This window comes from Lathamus discolor, chromosome 12, assembly GCF_037157495.1.
Source record: "Lathamus discolor isolate bLatDis1 chromosome 12, bLatDis1.hap1, whole genome shotgun sequence".
Taxonomy (NCBI): domain Eukaryota; kingdom Metazoa; phylum Chordata; class Aves; order Psittaciformes; family Psittacidae; genus Lathamus; species Lathamus discolor.
In genome coordinates this window covers 3,871,641-3,891,705 of record NC_088895.1, presented here as the reverse complement: position 1 = coordinate 3,891,705, position 20,065 = coordinate 3,871,641, and the positions used below count along the sequence as shown (strand labels likewise).

At 44.0% G+C, this 20,065-nt stretch overlaps 1 protein-coding gene and 1 long non-coding RNA gene across 3 annotated transcripts in view; one reads left to right on the top strand and one right to left on the bottom strand.

The window, feature by feature from the left end:
• GCN1 (GCN1 activator of EIF2AK4) overlaps positions 1-16,389 on the top strand; it is a 42,807-nt gene extending 26,418 nt beyond the window's left edge. Inside the window, exons 37-58 of one of the 2 annotated variants that reach the window (XM_065692894.1) lie at positions 404-583; positions 937-1,157; positions 1,879-1,947; positions 2,095-2,233; positions 2,332-2,528; positions 2,867-3,009; positions 3,762-3,879; positions 4,011-4,226; positions 4,578-4,742; positions 5,142-5,303; positions 5,726-5,818; positions 6,052-6,195; positions 7,115-7,384; positions 7,640-7,753; positions 8,277-8,507; positions 9,119-9,312; positions 10,416-10,530; positions 11,663-11,759; positions 12,656-12,801; positions 13,365-13,469; positions 14,835-15,053; positions 15,693-16,389. In XM_065692894.1, the coding sequence (XP_065548966.1) occupies positions 404-583; positions 937-1,157; positions 1,879-1,947; positions 2,095-2,233; positions 2,332-2,528; positions 2,867-3,009; positions 3,762-3,879; positions 4,011-4,226; positions 4,578-4,742; positions 5,142-5,303; positions 5,726-5,818; positions 6,052-6,195; positions 7,115-7,384; positions 7,640-7,753; positions 8,277-8,507; positions 9,119-9,312; positions 10,416-10,530; positions 11,663-11,759; positions 12,656-12,801; positions 13,365-13,469; positions 14,835-15,053; positions 15,693-15,818 (3,464 nt within the window). In that variant the 3' untranslated portion in view covers positions 15,819-16,389. Of the gene's footprint in view, positions 1-403; positions 584-936; positions 1,158-1,878; positions 1,948-2,094; positions 2,234-2,331; positions 2,529-2,866; positions 3,010-3,761; positions 3,880-4,010; positions 4,227-4,577; positions 4,743-5,141; positions 5,304-5,725; positions 5,819-6,051; positions 6,196-7,114; positions 7,385-7,639; positions 7,754-8,276; positions 8,508-9,118; positions 9,313-10,415; positions 10,531-11,662; positions 11,760-12,652; positions 12,802-13,364; positions 13,470-14,834; positions 15,054-15,692 lie in introns of both variants that reach the window. The other variant, XM_065692893.1, reaches the window with a different exon arrangement.
• LOC136021088 (uncharacterized) lies at positions 14,281-20,052 on the bottom strand. Its single transcript, XR_010615668.1, has 4 exons — positions 19,620-20,052; positions 16,059-16,282; positions 15,628-15,825; positions 14,281-14,954 (listed from the first exon to the last, which is right to left on the bottom strand). It is a non-coding gene; the product is annotated as an uncharacterized LOC136021088 (long non-coding RNA).
• Positions 20,053-20,065: the final 13 nt, after the last annotated feature.

Sequence of the window (20,065 nt, the reverse complement as noted above, 5' to 3'; positions counted from 1 at the left end):
GACACATTTCAGTAACTTTCACCCCCCCCCAGCAGATTCAAGGGACACTCTTTACCCTCTATCCCTTTAGAAGTACTACAGAAGCTGAAAGTTGTGTCCCTGTCCTGTTCTCTTCTCCACCCTCCCTTCTTTTCCCTGCTATGTCTATCTACAGGTACTCCAGAAGCTGAAAGTTTCCCCTGGCCCTTTCTTTTTCCTAGTTAAAAAAACCCAAACAACCAAACTTCTTAGTGTCTTTAAGTGGCACAGAGTGGTTTAATGCTTTTCAGCCGCAAGTCATCCTCTGCCTAGTACATTTGAGTTTGAGTGAGTGTGATCATCTTCTCGTATCTCTTCTTAATGCTGTGTTTTGTCTCTTCTTTCGTTATTTCTTTTGCTTTCCTTTTGCATACTCCCTGCACAGGGTCAGTGGAACTGCTGGGGGCTATGGCGTACTGTGCTCCCAAACAGCTCTCTTCCTGCTTACCCAACATTGTGCCAAAACTGACTGAAGTGCTCACAGATTCCCATGTGAAGGTGCAGAATGCAGGTCAGCAGGCTCTCAGGCAGATTGGGTCTGTCATCAGGAATCCAGAGATCCTGGGTAAGAACTGTCTGCATCTCTAATACCCAGACATGACCGTGGTTTATTATAGCAAGGTTTACGTTCACCATGTTTAGGATTAAATGCAAACTTCTGTAGAAATTAAACTTCTCCTAGAAAAGTAGAACATGGAAACTTAGAGTGTAACATGGAACCTTAACAGCAGTTCTCTGCTTCAAGGCTTTTAAAATCCGTTCTGCCAGCTAATGTTAGTAGGGTTTCTCCTGTCCCTAGGCTGCTTGTTGCTTTTGGAGGATCTAAAACATCCAGTGGGAGAGCACCAGCTCACCCTGACATGCATTTTTGTTCTGTGTACAAATAAAGTCTTTTCTCTCCTGTTTGAAAATGTCCAGCAATCACTCCAGTTCTGTTGGATGCTCTCACTGACCCCTCCAGGAAGACCCAGAAGTGTCTGCAGACTTTACTGGATACCAAGTTTGTCCATTTCATCGATGCTCCATCCTTAGCGTTGATCATGCCAATTGTCCAGAGAGCTTTCCAAGATCGTTCCACAGACACCAGGAAGATGGCTGCCCAGATCATCGGCAACATGTACTCCCTGACTGACCAGAAGGTGCGGTGCTAGGAGTGCTCTCAGACTCGTGCTGTATTTGCTGTGTAGGAGATAATAGAGCAAGCTCTAGAGAGAATTTATTTGTTCTGGGATTTTGCTGTTAAAATAGACAATATTCGAATCCATGCAGCTCCTTTAATTATATGTATGTAAATGATACTGGCTATAAAAACGGTGATAACTCTCAGGTGCTTCGGGCTATTGGCTCTGTACTTTGGTCACCCAGTTATTACCAGATTTATCCCTGCAAAAAGGTCTTGTAATTTTTACTCTATAAGAAATGCCTTAACAAACAAACAAGCAAAACCAGTACCAGTGAAACACAGATCAGCTGCTTACAAATGGATCCAAGGTTTGTTTGAAAAGTATTTGTAGCACCTCACTGGAGGTTAAGGAGCTGTGTTTAATTTTGCTGCTGATAATCTCTACCTTTAAACCTTGTGTAAATGTTAAGAGTCTTGGATTTGCCTTAGATGCAAAGTGTGGGGTTGTGAGTGAGTTTGAGTGAGCATCAGAAATGTTTTGAGTGATCTGCACGGAGCTAGTGTTGTTTTTGGACTTGCAGAACAATTCAGTGTGCTGCTTGTGAAAGCAACTGATGAAACTCTCAGGATGTTAAGGGTGCTTGCTAATAAGGGGCTGAATGCCCTTTACATCAAGGTGACTTACATGTCTCTCTTGTTTTGAATCTGGGTCTTACTCTTTGGGGCCTTTGTTTCAGGATCTGGCTCCTTACCTCCCCAGTGTGACTCCTGGACTGAAGGCATCTCTGTTGGATCCTGTACCCGAAGTAAGTCTTTTGTACAAATAGCATTTTCTTTCAGTGCGTTAGGTAGACTTTATCCTGATCTTCTGTAGGTCTGTGATCAGTCTGACGCATTTGTCTCAGTAGCTTTGACTGGGTATTTTGCACATCTCTGTTTCTCTCTTCTGTTAGGTGCGTACAGTGTCTGCAAAGGCCCTGGGAGCCATGGTGAAGGGTATGGGGGAATCATGCTTTGAGGATTTGTTGCCGTGGCTGATGGAGACACTGACGTATGAGCAGAGCTCAGTGGATCGATCTGGTGCTGCTCAAGGTGGGGGCAGCTGTGTCTGAATACTGAGCTCAGCCTTTCTCTCTTTAGCCTCTTGTTTCTTGTATATATCAGCTCTGTTCCCTGCTGGTTTTCCTCAGGTCTGGCTGAAGTTATGGCTGGTTTGGGGGTAGAAAAGCTGGAGAAACTTATGCCAGAGATTGTAGCTACTGCCAGTAAAGTGGATATTGCTCCACACGTACGAGATGGTTATATCATGATGTTCAACTACCTGCCAATTACCTTTGGAGACAAGTTCACTCCCTATGTTGGTCCCATCATTCCTTGTATCCTTAAGGTATGTATCAGAGGCTTGTAGAGTTTTATTTATTAGAGGATAAAAGGAACCCTTCGGTGTATTTTAAGTATCATTTCCAGTAATTGCAGAGCTGGCCTATAGGAAAATGATATAAAAGAATTTAAATTATAAATTGTTATTATTTCTTCTTCCAAGTTATTTGCTTGCTGTCTTTGCAGTCACTGTTAATTTCTTGAAATCCCCTTTGTGCATTCACAGCTCTGTAGTTCATTTACTTTTCATGGCTGAGAGAGGAAACATCATTTGTTGCCCTCCTCTTGGTTGTGTGCATTGTGCTGGAGCCCCCAGCTGTCACAGCCACTTCTCTCTCTGCTCAGGCACTGGCGGATGAGAATGAGTTTGTGCGGGACACTGCCCTGCGCGCTGGCCAGAGAATCATAAGTATGTATGCTGAGACTGCCATTGCACTTCTCCTGCCTCAGCTCGAGGATGGCCTGTTCGATGACTTGTGGAGGATAAGGTAAGGGAGAACCATCGTATCCACAGGCATTTCTCTTCTTGAAAAGCTGGTGTGATTTAGACTCTCTGTTGCTCCTCAAGGAAGTGCAGAGACCTCCTGGGAAGCAAAAGCATGTGTGTGTTTTTGCTTGTCGATTTGAATATGATGCCTCAGAGCACTGAGCCTGCAAGGCCCTGCCAGCGTGGATCAGGTTTTGTGGTGCCTACTACATGATTCATTCTGGTAGTGACTCTGAAAGACACTTCCAAGGCATTGATGTGGCAGTATTTAGCCCTCATACATTGTTTTCCATTTCTCAGAACGCTGAGTAAGTTATTGTTCTCCTGCGTATGGGAATGTGCAGTGGAGTGCTCACAAATTAGTTGTAACTTAAAGGCTTTTGTCAGCTGAGTGCTGCTGAGTGCTCTTACCCAAGGTGAGTATCTTTTGGGTGGGGACAGTGGCAATGCTTTCTCTGGACATCGAATAGGCTGGACTCTAAACAGGAACATTTTTCGTTGCTTTGATATGGGAATGATCTCACCCCCTTCCTTCCCTTTCTCTTTAGTGTGCTGCTTCTCAGTTGTGCAGGCAGACGGATCATGTGTATCAGCCTGTGCAGCATTTCAGTGCTGACCCAGCTCCTTGTCTTGCACTTTGCTCATGTCTGTATTTGATTTTCTGTCGTATTTAGACAGGTACCATCTAAATACCCTGTGTGTAACACTTGACTTGCTCCCTCTTTGTGACATTTGACTTGCTCCTCTTGCCAGGTTTAGCTCGGTTCAGCTCCTTGGAGATCTTCTATTCCATATCTCAGGAGTCACTGGAAAAATGACCACGGAAACTGCCTCAGAGGATGACAACTTTGGAACAGCCCAATCAAACAAGGTAAAACTGCTCTCGTCTGCTGTGCCTCTTATTAAAATGATTTTTCTTTTCTCTTTTTATCAGCATGGAAAGCCTGCTGGTGAGATGTGTCGATTCATCATGGAATAGAATGTTGTGCTGTTTCTTTTCAGGCTATTATTAATGCCCTTGGTGTGGAGAGGAGGAACAGGGTGCTGGCAGGGCTGTACATGGGCCGCTCTGACACGCAGCTGGTGGTGCGTCAGGCCTCCTTACACGTCTGGAAGATTGTAGTCTCCAACACTCCTCGCACACTGCGGGAGATTTTGCCAACCCTCTTTGGGCTCCTGCTGAAGTTCTTGGCCAGCACTTGCGCAGATAAGCGAACGGTGAGGAATGGACTTGATAAAATGGAGTTTAGTAACCCTGCTACTGCAGGAGACCATGAACTGACTCCTGAAGAACACAGGAGCACTTTTAATCACCTTTAAATCTCTTCAAAGCTGTCATGAATGGAACTGTTGTGAGCATCAGTATTTATATGAGTATATGTCTGTCTTTGCTGAAGGCAGCCGTGATGACAGTAGAACTGTGGTTATTTCATAATAGTAATGTTTTCATTCCTGCTACTCTGTATTTTGGACAGTAGTTTATGGTAAAAAGTTAACATTTGCTCACAGTTCATCTTTTTAAGTTCTATAAAACAGGAAAATAGTGAATTTATACCCTTTCGAGTACAGGTTGCAGCGCGGACATTAGGAGACCTTGTCCGAAAGCTAGGAGAGAAGATCCTGCCTGAAATCATTCCTATCCTGGAGGATGGACTGAGGTCAGACAAGAGTGATGAGAGGCAAGGAGTCTGCATTGGGTTGAGTGAGATAATGAAATCTACCAGCAGGGATGCGGTAAGTTGTATGTGGAAGGTGAAATCTCCACTTTCCTAGGTATCTATGTTCTGCTGCAGGTATTGCAATTGAGACAGATTTGCACAGCAAGTGCTGGATTTGTTTTATGGACTGAAATCAGCTAACATATAGCTAACATGAGTTGCTGTTCAGGCAAACGTATGCATTTGTATCTGTCAATAGACTTAGAACATTACACTTTTATGAGATACAGTAATAGGAATCATCACTAGATAGCCTTGGAGCACTGCAGCTATTTGTGTTGATTAATCCTGCTTGTCTTCCAATATATTGCAAGCAAACTGCAATTTAGTTGTGCAAATTCTGCCTTCTTGGCTGCTTTACTGAGATGCGTGTCTGTGCTTTAGACATTCTGTAACTTTACCTCTCCATCGTTAGGTACTGCTTTTCTCCGAGTCCCTCGTTCCTACAGTGAGAAAAGCACTGTGTGACCCTCTGGAAGAAGTGCGAGAGGCTGCAGCTAAAACGTTTGAGCAGTTGCACTCAACAATTGGACACCAGGCCCTTGAAGACATCCTGCCATTTTTGCTGAAGCAGCTGGTGAGCATTGCTCAGCATCACACAACAACTTGATTAATGATGCTGGGGGACAGGTTTTGAATAGTTACCTTCCTTAAAGGAGAAGCAGGACTATAGGGGCAGACTTGGGAATGGCAGCTCTGTTTTGCCTCTTCCTTGCAGTTGCCCTAGCCATTGGTAAGAGGTCTTGTAGCTAAAGCATAGGCCTAAGAATTGCTGTATCTGGCTCTGCTATGGAATTGTCATCATTGCCTGTTTCAGTTGCTTGGCCACTGTGCCTGAAATCTTTCTGATGTGACAGAAGAGCTTGGTTTGTGTTTTTGCTAGATAATAGGAGCATTTTGTGTGTTGGTTATATGACCACGTGGTAAACTGTCATTGAAATAGGGTTTAGCTTGGTGTGCCACAAATCATCTCTCAGGTTTCTTTCTCTTTCTCCCTAGGATAATGAAGAGACATCTGACTTTGCTGTGGATGGTCTTAAACAAGTTATGGCTGTCAAGAGCCGAGTGGTGCTGCCTTATTTGGTGCCGAAGGTACAGTTGGAAGCAAATTCTAAACTTCAGAACTGTGCTTTTTCCTCTGCTTGCTGCCAGTTTTCTTTAGACTCGACCTGCCAAAAGGAAGAGCGTAGTTTGAGGTTTTCCTGTGATTTTATGCCGAAAACATTTCATTGGGGTTGGGCTGCGTAAGTTTTTCATGCGGTAAATGAAGAGAGATTCCTTCTGAAGAACCTCTCTGCTTGTCTCATCTGCTTTTGTTCATTTAGCTGACGACTCCCCCTGTGAACACCCGCGTGCTGGCTTTCCTCTCATCAGTGGCAGGGGATGCTCTGACACGGCACCTGAGTGTCATCCTGCCTGCTATGATGTCTGCACTCAAAGAGAAGCTGGGGACCAGTGAAGAGCAATTGGCAAGTAGCATGGCTCAGCTCTTTGATACGACAGGTTGTCTGACGGTAGTGCTTTGGGTTGACTTCCCAACACAGAATCTGTGTTCTCTAGATTCACAGATTGCATGTTTTAATTCGGCCCGTTAGCTTCTTCAGGATGAGTCTTTTTGCCTGGTAGCATATTGTGAATTGAAAAACGTATGCTTTCCAAATCTATTTGTATCCATAGAAAAGTCTCTTTGGCCTGCAAGAGGATACAATTCTCAGACTCTACTTATTGTTGGAGAACTGCCAGAGTGTCTAGTTAACTTTGTGTTTATTCTTGGTATAGAAGACGGAGAGATTAAAGGGCTGAAGGGAGGAAGTCTCTTTTGCTGCTGCACTGCTCTCTGAAGCATCTCGTATTTGGACTCCAGAGGACATCCTGGAGTTGTGATTGTGGATAGGCATGTACATAAGTTGGTGCCTGCTGTAGATGCCCATTAGATCAGCTTCTAGCCCCGAGTCTGCCTGGGGATCTCTAACGTAGCCACAGATTGTTTGTTATTAGTACTAAGACACAGAGCGTTAAACTACCCAAATCAAGGAAATGTTCTCTGCCAAGGCCCACAGTCTGATGGGTGAGTAAGATGGGGCAGGCTGAGCTACTCTGCTTCCTGTAAATGAGCCCTTCTGCAGCTGGAGAGTGTCCTGTGCAGCAGTCCGTTCAGCGGAGTTGGTTATGTTTTGAGGGTTGGTTATAAACCTGGCTCTGCTACAGGACTCATTCGAGGCTTTTATGGTGATGTGACCAGCTCTTCAATGAGAAACAATTAGCAAGTGGGATGTGTTGTAATATTTCTCTGGAAAGATAATGCCGTGGATAATGTGGGGAGACCTGGGGCGAAATCTGGCTTTGTTCTATTTGAGAGTTAATGTAAAATTAATTTGGACTCTTTAGGAGATGGCAAACTGCCAGTCTGTAATCCTGTCTGTGGAAGATGATGCTGGACAAAGAATTATAACTGAAGATTTGCTAGAAGCTACTCGCAGCCCTGAGCTGGGAATGAGACAGGCAGCAGCTGTCATGCTGAATATCTACTGCTCCAAGACAAAAGCAGACTATACTGGTCATCTCAAGAGCCTGGTTTCAGGCTTGATACGGCTGTTTAATGATACCAACCATGTAGTTCTGAATGAAAGCTGGGATGCGCTCAATTCCATCACCAAGGTGAGAGGCAGTTTAAAGAGATTGCAGTGGTAATGCCTGGCAAGGAGAAAACGGGGATAGCTGGTAAAACGCTGCATAAATTGGACCTTCTGTTTGGATCATAAACTACATTTACATTTGCAAATGTTGTATGAGCTTAGCTTCAGCATTGTGAGCAAGGAGGCAGGGAATGGGTGTCTTCTCTTGTCACACTATGCATAGGGAAAAGCTGGTTGCCATGTTGTCTCATCTATGTGTTACCCCTCTCTCCTGCAGAAATTAGATGCTGGGAACCAGCTTGCTCTCATTGAAGACCTGCATAAGGATATCCGGATTGTAGGGAATGAGGCCAAAGGCGAGCACGTGCCAGGATTCTGTATTCCTAAGAAGGTAAAGGATGAGAATGAGCATGGATTTGCCAGCCACAATCTCCTACCTTTTAAGGGAGCTGATAGATGTGACTTTACAGCTAGTAGAAACGGTGACTATTTGGGCATTCCAGAGCTGTATGTTGGAGAAGCTTTTTGTAGGGTACTGCTGCTCTTGAGTTACCCTGCAGAAGACTCCTCCTGTAACAAGATCTTTGACAGTTCTGGTCTGCATGTAAGTCGTGGTCGCTGGCTGCGACTCGTGGGGGAGGAATGCTGGGCTTCTGTGCCAAGCTTCTCTGGTTTAAAAATTCCCTGAGCTGCCACCACTTTCCTCATAGCAACTGGCTTAGTAAGGCGTAGACGCATGAAAGCAAACCAAATAAAAGTAGCTCTATAAATGTGGAAGCAGGCAGCTGAAGGTCAACAGGAAATGGAGAGAAACTCTCGGAGCTTCTGCATCTGGTGTAGAACAGGAGCAGAAATAAGATACGTATCCTTTTGAGACTTAGCTTCTAAGCTTTCTTATCCGATTTTCATGACAGGGAGTGACTTCCATACTCCTGGTGCTGCGGGAAGGTGTTTTAACGGGTAATCCAGATCAGAAGGAGGAGGCAGCAAAGGCCTTAGGGCTGGTTATTAAACTGACTTCTGCTGAAGCTCTTAAGCCATCTGTGGTGAGCATTACTGGGCCACTTATTCGGATCTTGGGAGATCGGTTCAGCTGGAATGTCAAGGTGGCTCTACTTGAAACATTAAGCCTTCTTTTAGCTAAGGTAAGATTCAAAGTAATTGACTGTGGTGTGTGAATGTTTTCCATGGTAGCCTTCAGCAGTACCTGTTGCTGTTCCTGTAAACACAGCTAGGATGTGCTGGTGTGGATTTGGTGTTTAGGAATGGCACTCTAACTGGATTATATTCTTCCAGCAGCTTCTGGCCTACCAGAAAAGCTCCCAGTGCTGAATCACTGGGCTGCTTAGAAATATTGCTAAATGCTGATCCCATTTTCGAGTGATTGAAAACTGCCATGTAATAAATCTCTCCTGTGCCCACCATTCTTATGAACTAAAGTGCAAAGACAATCACCTTACATATCTTTGAACTGAACTGAACTTTTATACAGTGCTCCAATTGAAAAAGGCTGATCATGATAGTGTTAAAATTTTCAGCAACCTTACCCTTGTATTTCAGTATGCAGAAAATTACATTGGAAAAGGTGAGAAGTTCTGTGGTGGTGTTTCATGGTTCTCCCATTTTACTGGGGTGTTGGATCTGTAGGAGGACTATTTGTAATAACTACTAGAAGAGGTTGCGCTGTTTTCAGGGCTTGATTTCTAGCCACTGATCCAAACTTGACTGTGCGACTTTCCCTTCCCTCTCTCTATAGGTTGAGATTGCCCTGAAACCATTTTTGCCCCAGTTGCAAACAACCTTCACCAAAGCTCTACAAGACTCGAACCGTGCTGTTCGCCTTAAAGCTGCCGAAGCTCTTGGTAAACTCATTGTCATCCATGTAAAAGTGGATCCTCTCTTTACAGAGCTACTGAATGGAATTCGTTCCAGTGATGACTCTGCCATCAGGTAAGCAGCAGGTGATCTCTCAGCCCTTCCTGCTGAGGGATGAGCCCTTCCTTATTAAGGATGGGGGAAAAGGCTGGGATGAATGAACAAACCCCCCCAGTGCCAAGAGTAAGATTTACTTACTAGTGAAAGCAGGGTTGTAGAACAGAATGTGGGTGATAGGGACTTCTGGGTCAGAAGCTCAGCTGTGACAGTGTACAAGGGAAACATTGCTTGGTTTCTGCCCACTTCTGTTGCTGCACACCCCCAGCAACCTGTTCGAATACAGGACTGCATCAGTTGTCAGTCTGACCTGAAGTAACGCCGCTCCTCTGGTATCCTGAGTGCACAGATCCCTAAAAAATTACTTCATGATTTGAGAATTGTAACGTTTGAATAATCAGAAAATACTTACATTGTAACGGACACGAGTACACAAGCATGGGAATATTCTGTAGCATGGAGTTGTCAGAAGTGCAAAGCGGGGTATCTGCCTCCTGAACTGTAAGGTGGTGTGGCGTAATTCATAGAATCCCAGCCTGGTTGGGGTTGAAGGGACCTTAAAGCTCATCCAGTTACAACCCCATGCCATGGGCAGGGACCCCTTCCACTGGAGCAGCTTGCTCCAAGCCCCTGTGTCCAACCTGGCCTTGAGCACTGCCAGGGATGGGGCAGCCACAGCTTCTCTGGGCACCCTGTGCCAGCGCCTCAGCACCCTCACAGGGAAGAGCTTCTGCCTAAGAGCTCATCTCAGTCTCCCCTCGGGCAGGTTCAAGCCATTCCCCTTGTCCTGTCCCTACAGGCCCTTGCCCAAAGCCCCTCTCCAGGTTTCCTGCAGCCCCTTTAGGCACTGGAGCTGCTCTCAGGTCTCCCCTTCAGGAGCCTTCTCTTGTCCAGGCTGCCCCAGCCCAGCTCTCTCAGCCTGGCTCCAGAGCAGAGCTGCTCCAGCCCCAACAGCATCTCCGTGGCTTCTCTGCACTTGTTCCAAGAAATCCGTGTCCCCCTTATGTAGGGGACACACACGTTACTGATGTGTAAGAAACTGCTGCAGGTATCCAGAGCTCAACTTCTTCTTTGTGGAAGGGGAGCGGCAGTGCCTGACTGTATGTTGTGATCACTTCTAGGGACACAATGCTGCAAGCGCTGCGGTTTGTAACACGAGGAGCTGGTGCAAAAGTAGATGCTGCCATTAGGAAGAATATCAGCATGGTGCTTCTAGGGATGCTGGGACATGATGAGGTACTGCTTCAGCCAGCTGCAAAGGATCCCTGCTCTAGACAGTCTTATTCCTAATATAAAATCAGAACTTTCTAACAGAATTACATTCTAAACTAACTGAAATAACTAATGACAGAGCAGAAAGAAGCTTGTCTAAAGAAGCATGTGGTTGGGTGTCGCTAAACTGAATGTGGTCTGCAAAATTGATCTTGTTGGAGCCTTATAGTGTGCTGAGTGTCAGGTGCATGAATTAGAGATCCCTAGCCAGTCACTGGTAACTTGGAAAATCCATGAGTTTAATGTTTCCTTAGCAACCGTGGATGCGAGTTTGACCTGCAGCTCCTCACTGACGTGCTTGATGCAGCTCTGGAGTCAGGATTTGCCTTTTATCTTGGAGAAAGCTTGCAATACATCCCCTGTGTGCAATACCTCTGTGTGTGTGTAGGCTCCCAGGTACAGTTCATCATTTACCATGAGCAGTTTTTCAGATAATGGCAGAGTTTTCTCCAGCGAGCAGGAAGCTCTCCAAGTTTAATGTAGGGTCTTCTGTGTATAGCAGATAGCAACAGGATCATCTGTGAGATTAAAATTACCTAGTAATTTCTGCCTTGTATCTTAATCTGCACAACAAAGACATGCACCTGTTGACATCCCAGAAATAGAAGAATTGAGAGATTCCCACTGGGTTGTAAGTTTTGGGCTGGAGAGGAGCAAGCAGTGATGGGACGCTCACATAAGCCAAAACCACAAAAGCCTGGAGGTTTTAAATCAGCGGTAGTATGAATCTGTCACAGAGGGAAGCTCATTTAGAGATGCTTCCTGAGTAAGGTTTCCTTTCTAGACACTGCATCTTAATGTAACTCTTGTGAACACATCTTTTAAAACATTCACTTTCATCTTTCTGCCTCTCCCATTTAATAGATCAGAATTTGTTGTGAGGTCTTCAGTCTCTGCTGGTCCTTTGACTGGCTTTTGGCTTCAAGTTCCATTGTGTACAAACCCCCTTGTGAAATCCACAGGCTGCAGGAGTGAAATGCTTATTTCCTCCATCTGTTTTTATTTTGTGTCACCTTCTGTCACTTGCTCCTCTTGCCACTGTCTCTGATGTGTATTGAGCTCAGTTGGTGTCCTCTTCTCCTCCTTCCCTTGTCAGGACGCCACCCGCATGGCCTCAGCTGGCTGCTTAGCAGAACTGTGCGCATTCCTGTCGGAAGAGGAGCTCAGTACTGTCCTCCACCAGCACTTACTGGGTAGGTGAAGCTGTTTAGAGTGACTGGAACTGGTCTGGAAGCAAGGGAAGATACCGTCTCAGCCACTGGTTCAGGGAGACTTTGTGATGTATTGTTCTTCCTAAAAGTTCTTCCTCTTTATCCTAAACCTGAATCTCTAGATTTTCTTGTGCTTTTCTGTGCTCATGGATGTTGATTTGTGAACACTGTTGAGCACTGGGTAGTGGCTCTAACTTGGGATTACCAAAACTTCTATCTTCTGGATTTGTTTTCAGATGAAAGCTGATCATAGCTGAGTCATTGCTAGTGCTGACACAGAGCAGATGGGGTTGGTGGGATGTTCGGGCAGGGTGGATGGGAGGGCCATTCCATCTCTTGGTGACACTGTGATCTTAGATTGGCATATGCTAATTGCAGACCACATCCGATGGCTTCACATGCTTTTGGAGAATTAACTAAGAGCCTCTTAAGTTAGAAAACCCCTTGAATTTTATAGAAGCTCCTGGTGGTTGGGAGTGCTCTGGGATTACTGTTCCTGCAGGATTAAAAAGGGTCTGTGAGCTGGTTTCAAATGACTGATGACTTCTACAGTTTTATTAGTCAAAGCTTATCTAATTCTAGAGCCAATCTCCTTCATGCACGAAGAGATGTGGGGCTGCTACAGGTGACTGAGAGCATCAGAAGTAACGGGGTTGAACAATACAGTCGCTTGTCTCCCTGGCTGCCCATAAGATGTTCTTGTCTGGTTGTATTTCAGCACTGTTTGGCTTTTTGGGGCAAGCAGAAGCAAAGCATTGTACTAGAGGCTGTTTATGGTTTCATTTTATGGAAGTGAATTGACAAGCTGACAAAAGCTGTCTTAGACAAAGAGGAAGGGATGTCAGGAGCCTTGCTATAATGCTGTTCTTTTGCAGCAGATGTCTCTGGCATTGACTGGATGGTGAGGCACGGCCGAAGCCTGGCTCTCTCCGTGGCTGTAAATGTTGCTCCTGGCAGGCTGTGTTCCCCCAAGTACTACAACAGTGTTCAGGAGATGATCCTCAGCAATGCCACTGCTGACAGGGTAAGTGCTACAGGGGAGTGGGCGAGTTCTGTTGCAAGCACTTGCTGGGAGCAGTTTTGAAAGGCGTGCAGGTTCTGTGTGTTACCAAATGGAGTGAAAATCCCCAGTCTGAAGAGTCTCCCTTGGCGAGATGCAGGTTTTATAGTGGAAATTAAATGACTTCTGATCTCTGTGGAGTTGAAAATTAAATGATCTTCAACTGCAGAGCAGCTTTCATTGGGAGTAAATTACACTTCTGTTTCCCTGTTGAAGTTCTCATTCATAGGCCAGGTTTACAAGGAGCATGAATTTCATTTTAGGAGGAGGATTTTAAATCTAGGATTGAATGAGTAATGTGGTGTGGGGGGCTTGGGCGCTCTGTGGGACCTGTCACCTTATTCCATGTGGCTCATAATCACATGATGATGTTTTCACATTACCCCATAACATTAACCCCACTGCTTTGCATGCTGCAGTTTTTATGAGATGGGGTTAGCCTTCCACAAAAGTTACCAGACCCTGAGCCTAGCTAAAGGCTGCTGAACCCTGCTGTAGTAATACTGGGTTTTGCCTTTATGTTGAAGATTCCCATTGCAGTCAGTGGCATCAGAGGGATGGGCTTTCTTATGAAATACCACATGGAAGGAGAAGGGAACCTGCCTCCAAAACTTTCCAATCTCTTTATTAAGGTAAGAATTTTTATGGTAACTCCCTGGCATTGTTTCATGTGGTCTGAATCTTTGAGCTAACTCACGGGTGGGTTTCTCTGTCCAATTTCTGGATGGAAACCCAGCATGAAAACCAAAAGCTTGGTTGCTTTATCTTGGGAAGCTCCAAATACCCTGATCCCTGAAAGTCCGGGTATTTCTTTTCGTAGCAGATTACAGACAGAATCCTTTAATTAGCCTGCTTTGCTGTTGTGAATACAGTACTGCTGTCCCTGCTTTACTGTGGAAACGTGGTAAACTTCAAGTTTGATTCTTATGAATTCATTTTTAACTCTGCAGTAACAAATAGCTGGTAGACAAGCAGAGAAGAGTGGGGGAAGGTGTTGGGTTTTTTATGGTTACTAAAAGTCAAAGGGCCTTGGTCAGAAATGCATCAAATACCAACTCTCACCTGGTTTTGCTTCAGTACTTTTGGACTTCCATTACTGTGCAAGGGAGTAGCTCAGAAAGACTGAGATAAGAGATAGTACTGAAGTTAACGCCTTTTTCAATTAATACCTATTTAAATATTCTACCTCAAAATTCCTTTATTGGTTGATGTGGTTTTTTTGGTGCGTCCACTCCCCCATCTCTCATGGTAGACAGGATCTGAGTTTTCAAAATCAGAACTTGAGGATGTTTTTAACATCTTAGAAAGGATAGAGAAAGATAACAGAATGACAGGTAGTGCTGGAGCAGGAGAACTGCTTTGTATTTTGTCTGTCTAGATGTGTTACATTCCTTCTCAGTTCACTCAACCACTATCAGACATACAAGTTGACAGGATGCAGACTTTTGGTTTGAAATTCTACATTTATATATTAATTTGCATCATAGCACTGTGTTAAAATATAAAACACAAGTATCACAACTGTCACAATACCTTTATCACAGTATTAACAATGCAGCTGACATTCACATGTTGGCTTTCATGCTTTAAATATGTTGAGAATAAAGAAAATACAAAGCTCCAATATATTGTTTTATTTAGTATGAAATCCACTGCTGAAATGCATTTTATACTCCAACCAGAGACTGACTTGGCTGTTGCTGCCCTTAGTGGTCATTGTTATTTCCTGAGACAGTTGAGAACTGTGTGACCCTGTTGTCAGCCACACTTTGAGAAGTTTTCTTTTGAAAAGGTGTCTTGTTTTCAAGGTTTGGTCTTCTCTTACTGCTACACAGTTTGGTCAGGCTTATTGGTAACAAGTTTGTGTCCCTGTGAGTTGAAAACCGTTTGCTTTTCTTGGTACAGTTTAAAATACTTAGGAAAAAAAAAAAAGATAATCTGCTTTAAATACCTCTCCTTGATGTATCTGAATTTAAGTCCATCTCTGTCTCCCTCAGTGTCTTCAGAACTCATCCAGTGACATAAAGTTAGTTGCAGAAAAAATGATTTGGTGGGCAAATAAGGACCATCTTCCCTCACTGGATCCTCAGACAATTAAACCAATTCTCAAAGCTCTCCTGGACAACACGAAGGACAAAAACACCAGCGTAAGAGCCTACAGCGACCAAGCTATTGTCAACCTTCTGAAGATGAGAGCGGGTGAAGAAGTGCTTGAGGTATGAGACAGAAGGAAATGTAATCATTGGTTTAAGGCTGTGTTGTGTTGCTCTGCATGTGGTTGTGTTGTGTTCAGAATGTGCTGCCAGCCTTTTATGAAGTAGATGGAGTGGGACATTCCCATTTGCACTTAAGCCTTCATCAATATTCTAGTGCTCAGCCATGAGAAATAAGCAGTACTGATACTGTACAACCTTACAGTTGTAAGTATTAATAAAATACTTATTACAGTATTAATACTATTGTGTAGTATTAATAAAATCAAGGTATTTAACATACCTCCCATGTTTAAGATAATAGTCTTGCTTTCTAATGGCCTTAAGCCTTTACTGTGCTGTAGCTGCCTTAGCTAAGACTGCTAGCTTAGCGCTTTTGTCACTTGTATAATCCTACTGCAGTATTAGGGGTGCCAGAGTGTATTTTAGGGTGGACTGTGTTGCACATCCACTGCCAGACCTCTTTTCTAAGTCTTAGTGGCTTTTGGATAGTCCTCATGTCTGGAATTGCAAAACCAGACGAAGAACTTGGGTATGTGTGAAAGATTTTAGATAAATACATGTGTCAGGCACTCACATTTACTCTTATTTTGCACAGTATGTCCTAAGGAATTGGTAATTGGTGTTGTCTTCCTTCCACAGTCAGTTTCCAAGATTCTAGATGCTGCCAGCTTGGAGCTTCTCAATGAAAGCTGCAGGAGATCCCTGAAGAAGCTGGCTGGCCAGGCTGACTCTGATGAACAGATAGATGACACTATACTGACGTGATAAAGCTCTGTAAGACAAGAAAACACTGAACCAACCGCTGCATCAGCATTTCAACTCAAACACCTATTTAAAATGTTTTCATTTTTGAAAATGTTAATTCTGATGGGGTTTCATGAAAAGGACTCCCAGAGAGTATTTTAGTATTGAATACACCAGAATAGCCTTAATTAGACCCACATTAGTTGAAAATTGAAAATTTGGTCCCCTTTTTGAAACAGATAATGCACAAGAAATACTAACCAGTACTCGTAAATCCTGGCCAATTGTGAGATGTGGCTAGAGCACATCAGGCTTCAACTCTGGTGACACCCACTTCCTTTCCAGGGTCTGTGCAAAAACTGGACGTATTGTTGGGTTTTCCACAGACCCTGTGAAGCAGGAATAGAACTCAGTGACAATGAAAGCGTCGTGTTTTTGTGTACTGCTACCTTGCTGCTTGTGACGGTTCTGAAGACTCAAAATCCCTGTAAAACAAAGTATTTAAAATAGCCTTAGAAAACTACAAATGCGAAAGGGGGATTAAATGCAGTCTGTTTGAAGAAGGAACATTTAATAAAGGCTCTGACTTTGATCCTTTTGGTGTAAACTGTTCTTTTTACAAATTCATTTGTCAACAGCCTTATACTGTGATTTACTTTTTGGCCCTGCTTTTTCTAGAGCAGAGTTTGTAGAGTGGGCTGTGCTGTAATCTATAAAAACCTTTTGCAGAACTGAGGCAAGCTAGGCTTTAAGAGCAAGGCACAACTGACATTTACTGAAATTTTAAGTAATTACTCCTATTAGTTTCTGAAGTATTTTTGACTACAGACAGCTTTTATGGTTACTCAACTTGTGAAAAGTCCTTGATTTTTATGCCTTCAAGGGCTTCATAAGATACTTGGCACTTCCAACACTGAAAGATTTTTTCTGGTCAGTAGGCTGTACTGCTGCAAGAAAGCAGTATTTTATTTTACCTGGCCACACACATGTCTTTTAAAAGAATTGTTTTAATTTAGTAATACCTTTTCTGTCATTTGATGGAAACAGTGAAAACTTTGCTGCAGAATACAAGTTTTTAGAAAGAAAAATGAGCTTTATGTTCTATGTAAAGTAATAGTTAAATAAGCCTTGCCTATTTTATGAAACTACACAGCAACTGGTTGCACCTGAGAAGCCAGAGCAGTAGGATCTGTTGTTTGAAGTGGGTGGGTGGTGTGTTTGTTGGGGGGAATCTTCCTGGCGTGTTACTCTGGCTGGCTCAAACCATGAGGAAGGGAGAAAACAATACTACACATCGTAACATTTGAAACCATAAAAAACTGCCAATTCAGGTTAAGAAAGGCTGTTTGAGCCCCCATCATGGCGTGCTTGGCTCACCTGTTTTATCTCAGATTTGCTCCACATAAATATGTGAAAGAAAATTACAGTTAAATAGAGGCCATTTTATTAGCTTGTTAATTTTAGCCAATAAGATCTTTTGCTATTATGGGTATTTTGATGATTTGTATTTTCACCTTCTATAGTAGCAAGTGGAAAAACTCATTTATCTTTCCCAAGAGCACCTGAGTTTCTGCACTCAGTTTAGTTTGTTTCTGAGAGGGAGGAGTAAAAGGTAGGAGCTCACTTGCACTTATTGAGAATATGCTAATCTTTCAATTACAGTGAAACACCGAATTTGGATTTTGATAGCTACTTTTTGCTAAACTATTTATACATTACAACACAATACATCAGGGAGAAAATACCCATAATTTTCACCAGAACGTGAGATCTGATAAATGGATTGTGCCAACTTGGAGACTAAAGAATTAATTTTTTTCTCATTTCAAATATCTTAAAAATACCAGTTGTCAGTTAAAAGATAATTTTTCCCCACAACTGACTGTAATAACATGTTTGAACTGTCAAGCAACTGCCTCTGAGTGACAGCTGAACTGTGTAGATTTCAAGATCAAAAAATAATTTATAAGAGATGCTTAAACCTACAAGGTTCTAAAAATTTCAATGGAAAACAGAAAAATGTGAAAGCATAAAATAGTAATTTTTTTTTAGGTAAATCACAGCAATAAAATAATAATTATAGTAATAATAAAAAGGTACTGTCCATTTTATTAGGTAACATCATGGTGGCTCGTACTTCTCACATGATGAGGTTTCATGAGCTTAAAAATAATAGGAGTCATTGTCATTGGTGGTTTAAGCTGGTGGTTTGTGTGCTGGGTTTAAGGGATCTCCCTGTAGCTACACTGCTTCCTTAGTCACCCTGATGCTTGGGGCACACTGGGTTACATGATGGGCAGCCCAACTGCTTTACTGGGTTGGGTGATACTGAATTGGTGTAGCACTGGGCTGGGTTTGGGCTAGCTGCAAACCCTTTTCTATCTGGGTTTCTGTGAGCCCAAGGCTGTTAAATAACACACACTTATGTCTGTAAGACTCCAGCTGTTTTCCTGCTCCTCAGCTACATCATGCACTTGAGGATAATGCAGAATGAACTACAGGATGTGGTGTTCAAAACGTGTGAGTTGCAGAGTGCATGTGAGATGGAAGTCATCTAAGTGAATTTCAGAATGTGTGGGACTTGATAGGGGTGAGCTCTGGAGGCCAGAATACTTCTTTGAGATTAAGGGAGGGTTTATAATTAAAACCACTGATATTAGCCATATTGCTGATGAGAAGTATTTAGAAGATGCAACACCATGTGCTAAAAAATTTAATCTTCAGCCCAGACATGCTATTTTAGCCATATTGGGTTGTTTCCATATGAATTCCGTGCAAATTGGACAAATATAACAGTGGAATCATACCACAATATACTATCCAAAAGAAAGAAGAAATCAGAATTGGTCAGAGACAACTGCCTTTAAATATATTCTTATTCCTCTTAACCAAACCCTATTGTATAAATCCAGTCTACAGCTTTTATGTTAAGGGAAAAAGAATACTGCTAAAAACTGCTCACAGCTGTGGCTGGAAGGCACTTCTGGTTTCCAGCTAGTCCAACCCCTACACTCAGAGCCCAGTCAAGTAAAGCAGGCTGCTTGGGGCACTGTCTAGGCTCGTGAGACTCCTCCACTTCCCTTGGACAATCCGTTCTGGTGTGTGAACACCCACCCTGTCACTGACATGGTCTGCAGTGGTGATGTTCCACTGTTTTCAATCTTTTACTTAAGCCTGGGTCCTGTCAAAAGGATCCTCAATGTAGGTGCATGTTAATGAAATCCTTGTGTCAATAAATTGTAAACTTACATTGAAATTTAAATCAATTTAGCTCAACTAAATCATGTCAATATTTTGGCTTGAGTCTATGCTAAACTAAGATTACTTTGAAGACAGATGCAATAGCCAGCACACTGCCTTTTGTTATTGTGTTTTTATGTATTTATCAACAAGCCTTAATAACCAGGAAAGGAAAAAGTAACTGACATATTCTGCATCAAAACCCTGCGTTGTTCGACCTCAGGTGTTCGAATACCAGCAAGTACAAACATTTCTGTAGGAAAGCCATCAAAGAGAAAACCAGCACTTTTATTGTGCCCTGTGTGCGCCTAGTAGCGAAGATCACCCCGTAAGTGATCACAGTCCTGCGGTTTGGGTAGCATCTGTGTAACTCGGGCTGTTCGTGTGTCAGACAACGCTAAGAGTTGTGTTTGAAACTGAACTTGGGCTGTGTTTGGTGCAGGCACAGCTGCTGTGTGTGAGTTGAGGCCTTTCTGAGCCATACACACACACACTCCTGCATTAAAACCTAGGAACCCAGACTGCGCCGCACCGCCAGGCCTCCATGACACACCCCTGGGCACTTCGTACGGGCTTCCTCACCTGCAGGGTGGGCTCTGATGGTGACTGTCCTTGTAGCTGTGCGACTTCCATGCTTCGGTGCACAGGCCCCTTGTTCAAGAAACCAAACACGTTTCCAGGCAACGCCGTCTGCCCCTGCCGAGCAGCGGGGCTGGCGCTGCCTGAAGGCGCCGGGGCTCCCTCACGCCTCTGGTGCTATGTCTGCAGGCCTCATGCGAATGCCTGCGGGAGCGGAGCTGGACACGGCGCTGTGTGCGGAGGGGAAAGGGGCCCGGGCCGCGGTGCGGCGGGCGAACGGAGAGAGGGCGGCGGCTTCGGCCCGGCCCGGCCCGGCCCGGCCCTCACAGCTCCATCATGGCCGCCACGCCCGGGAGCGGGAGGCGAGCAGAGTACGGTCGCCACTACCCTTCTTGCGCACGCGCCTTGCGCGGGGGGCTCGGCGCATGCGCGGCAGGGTGCCGGCGCAG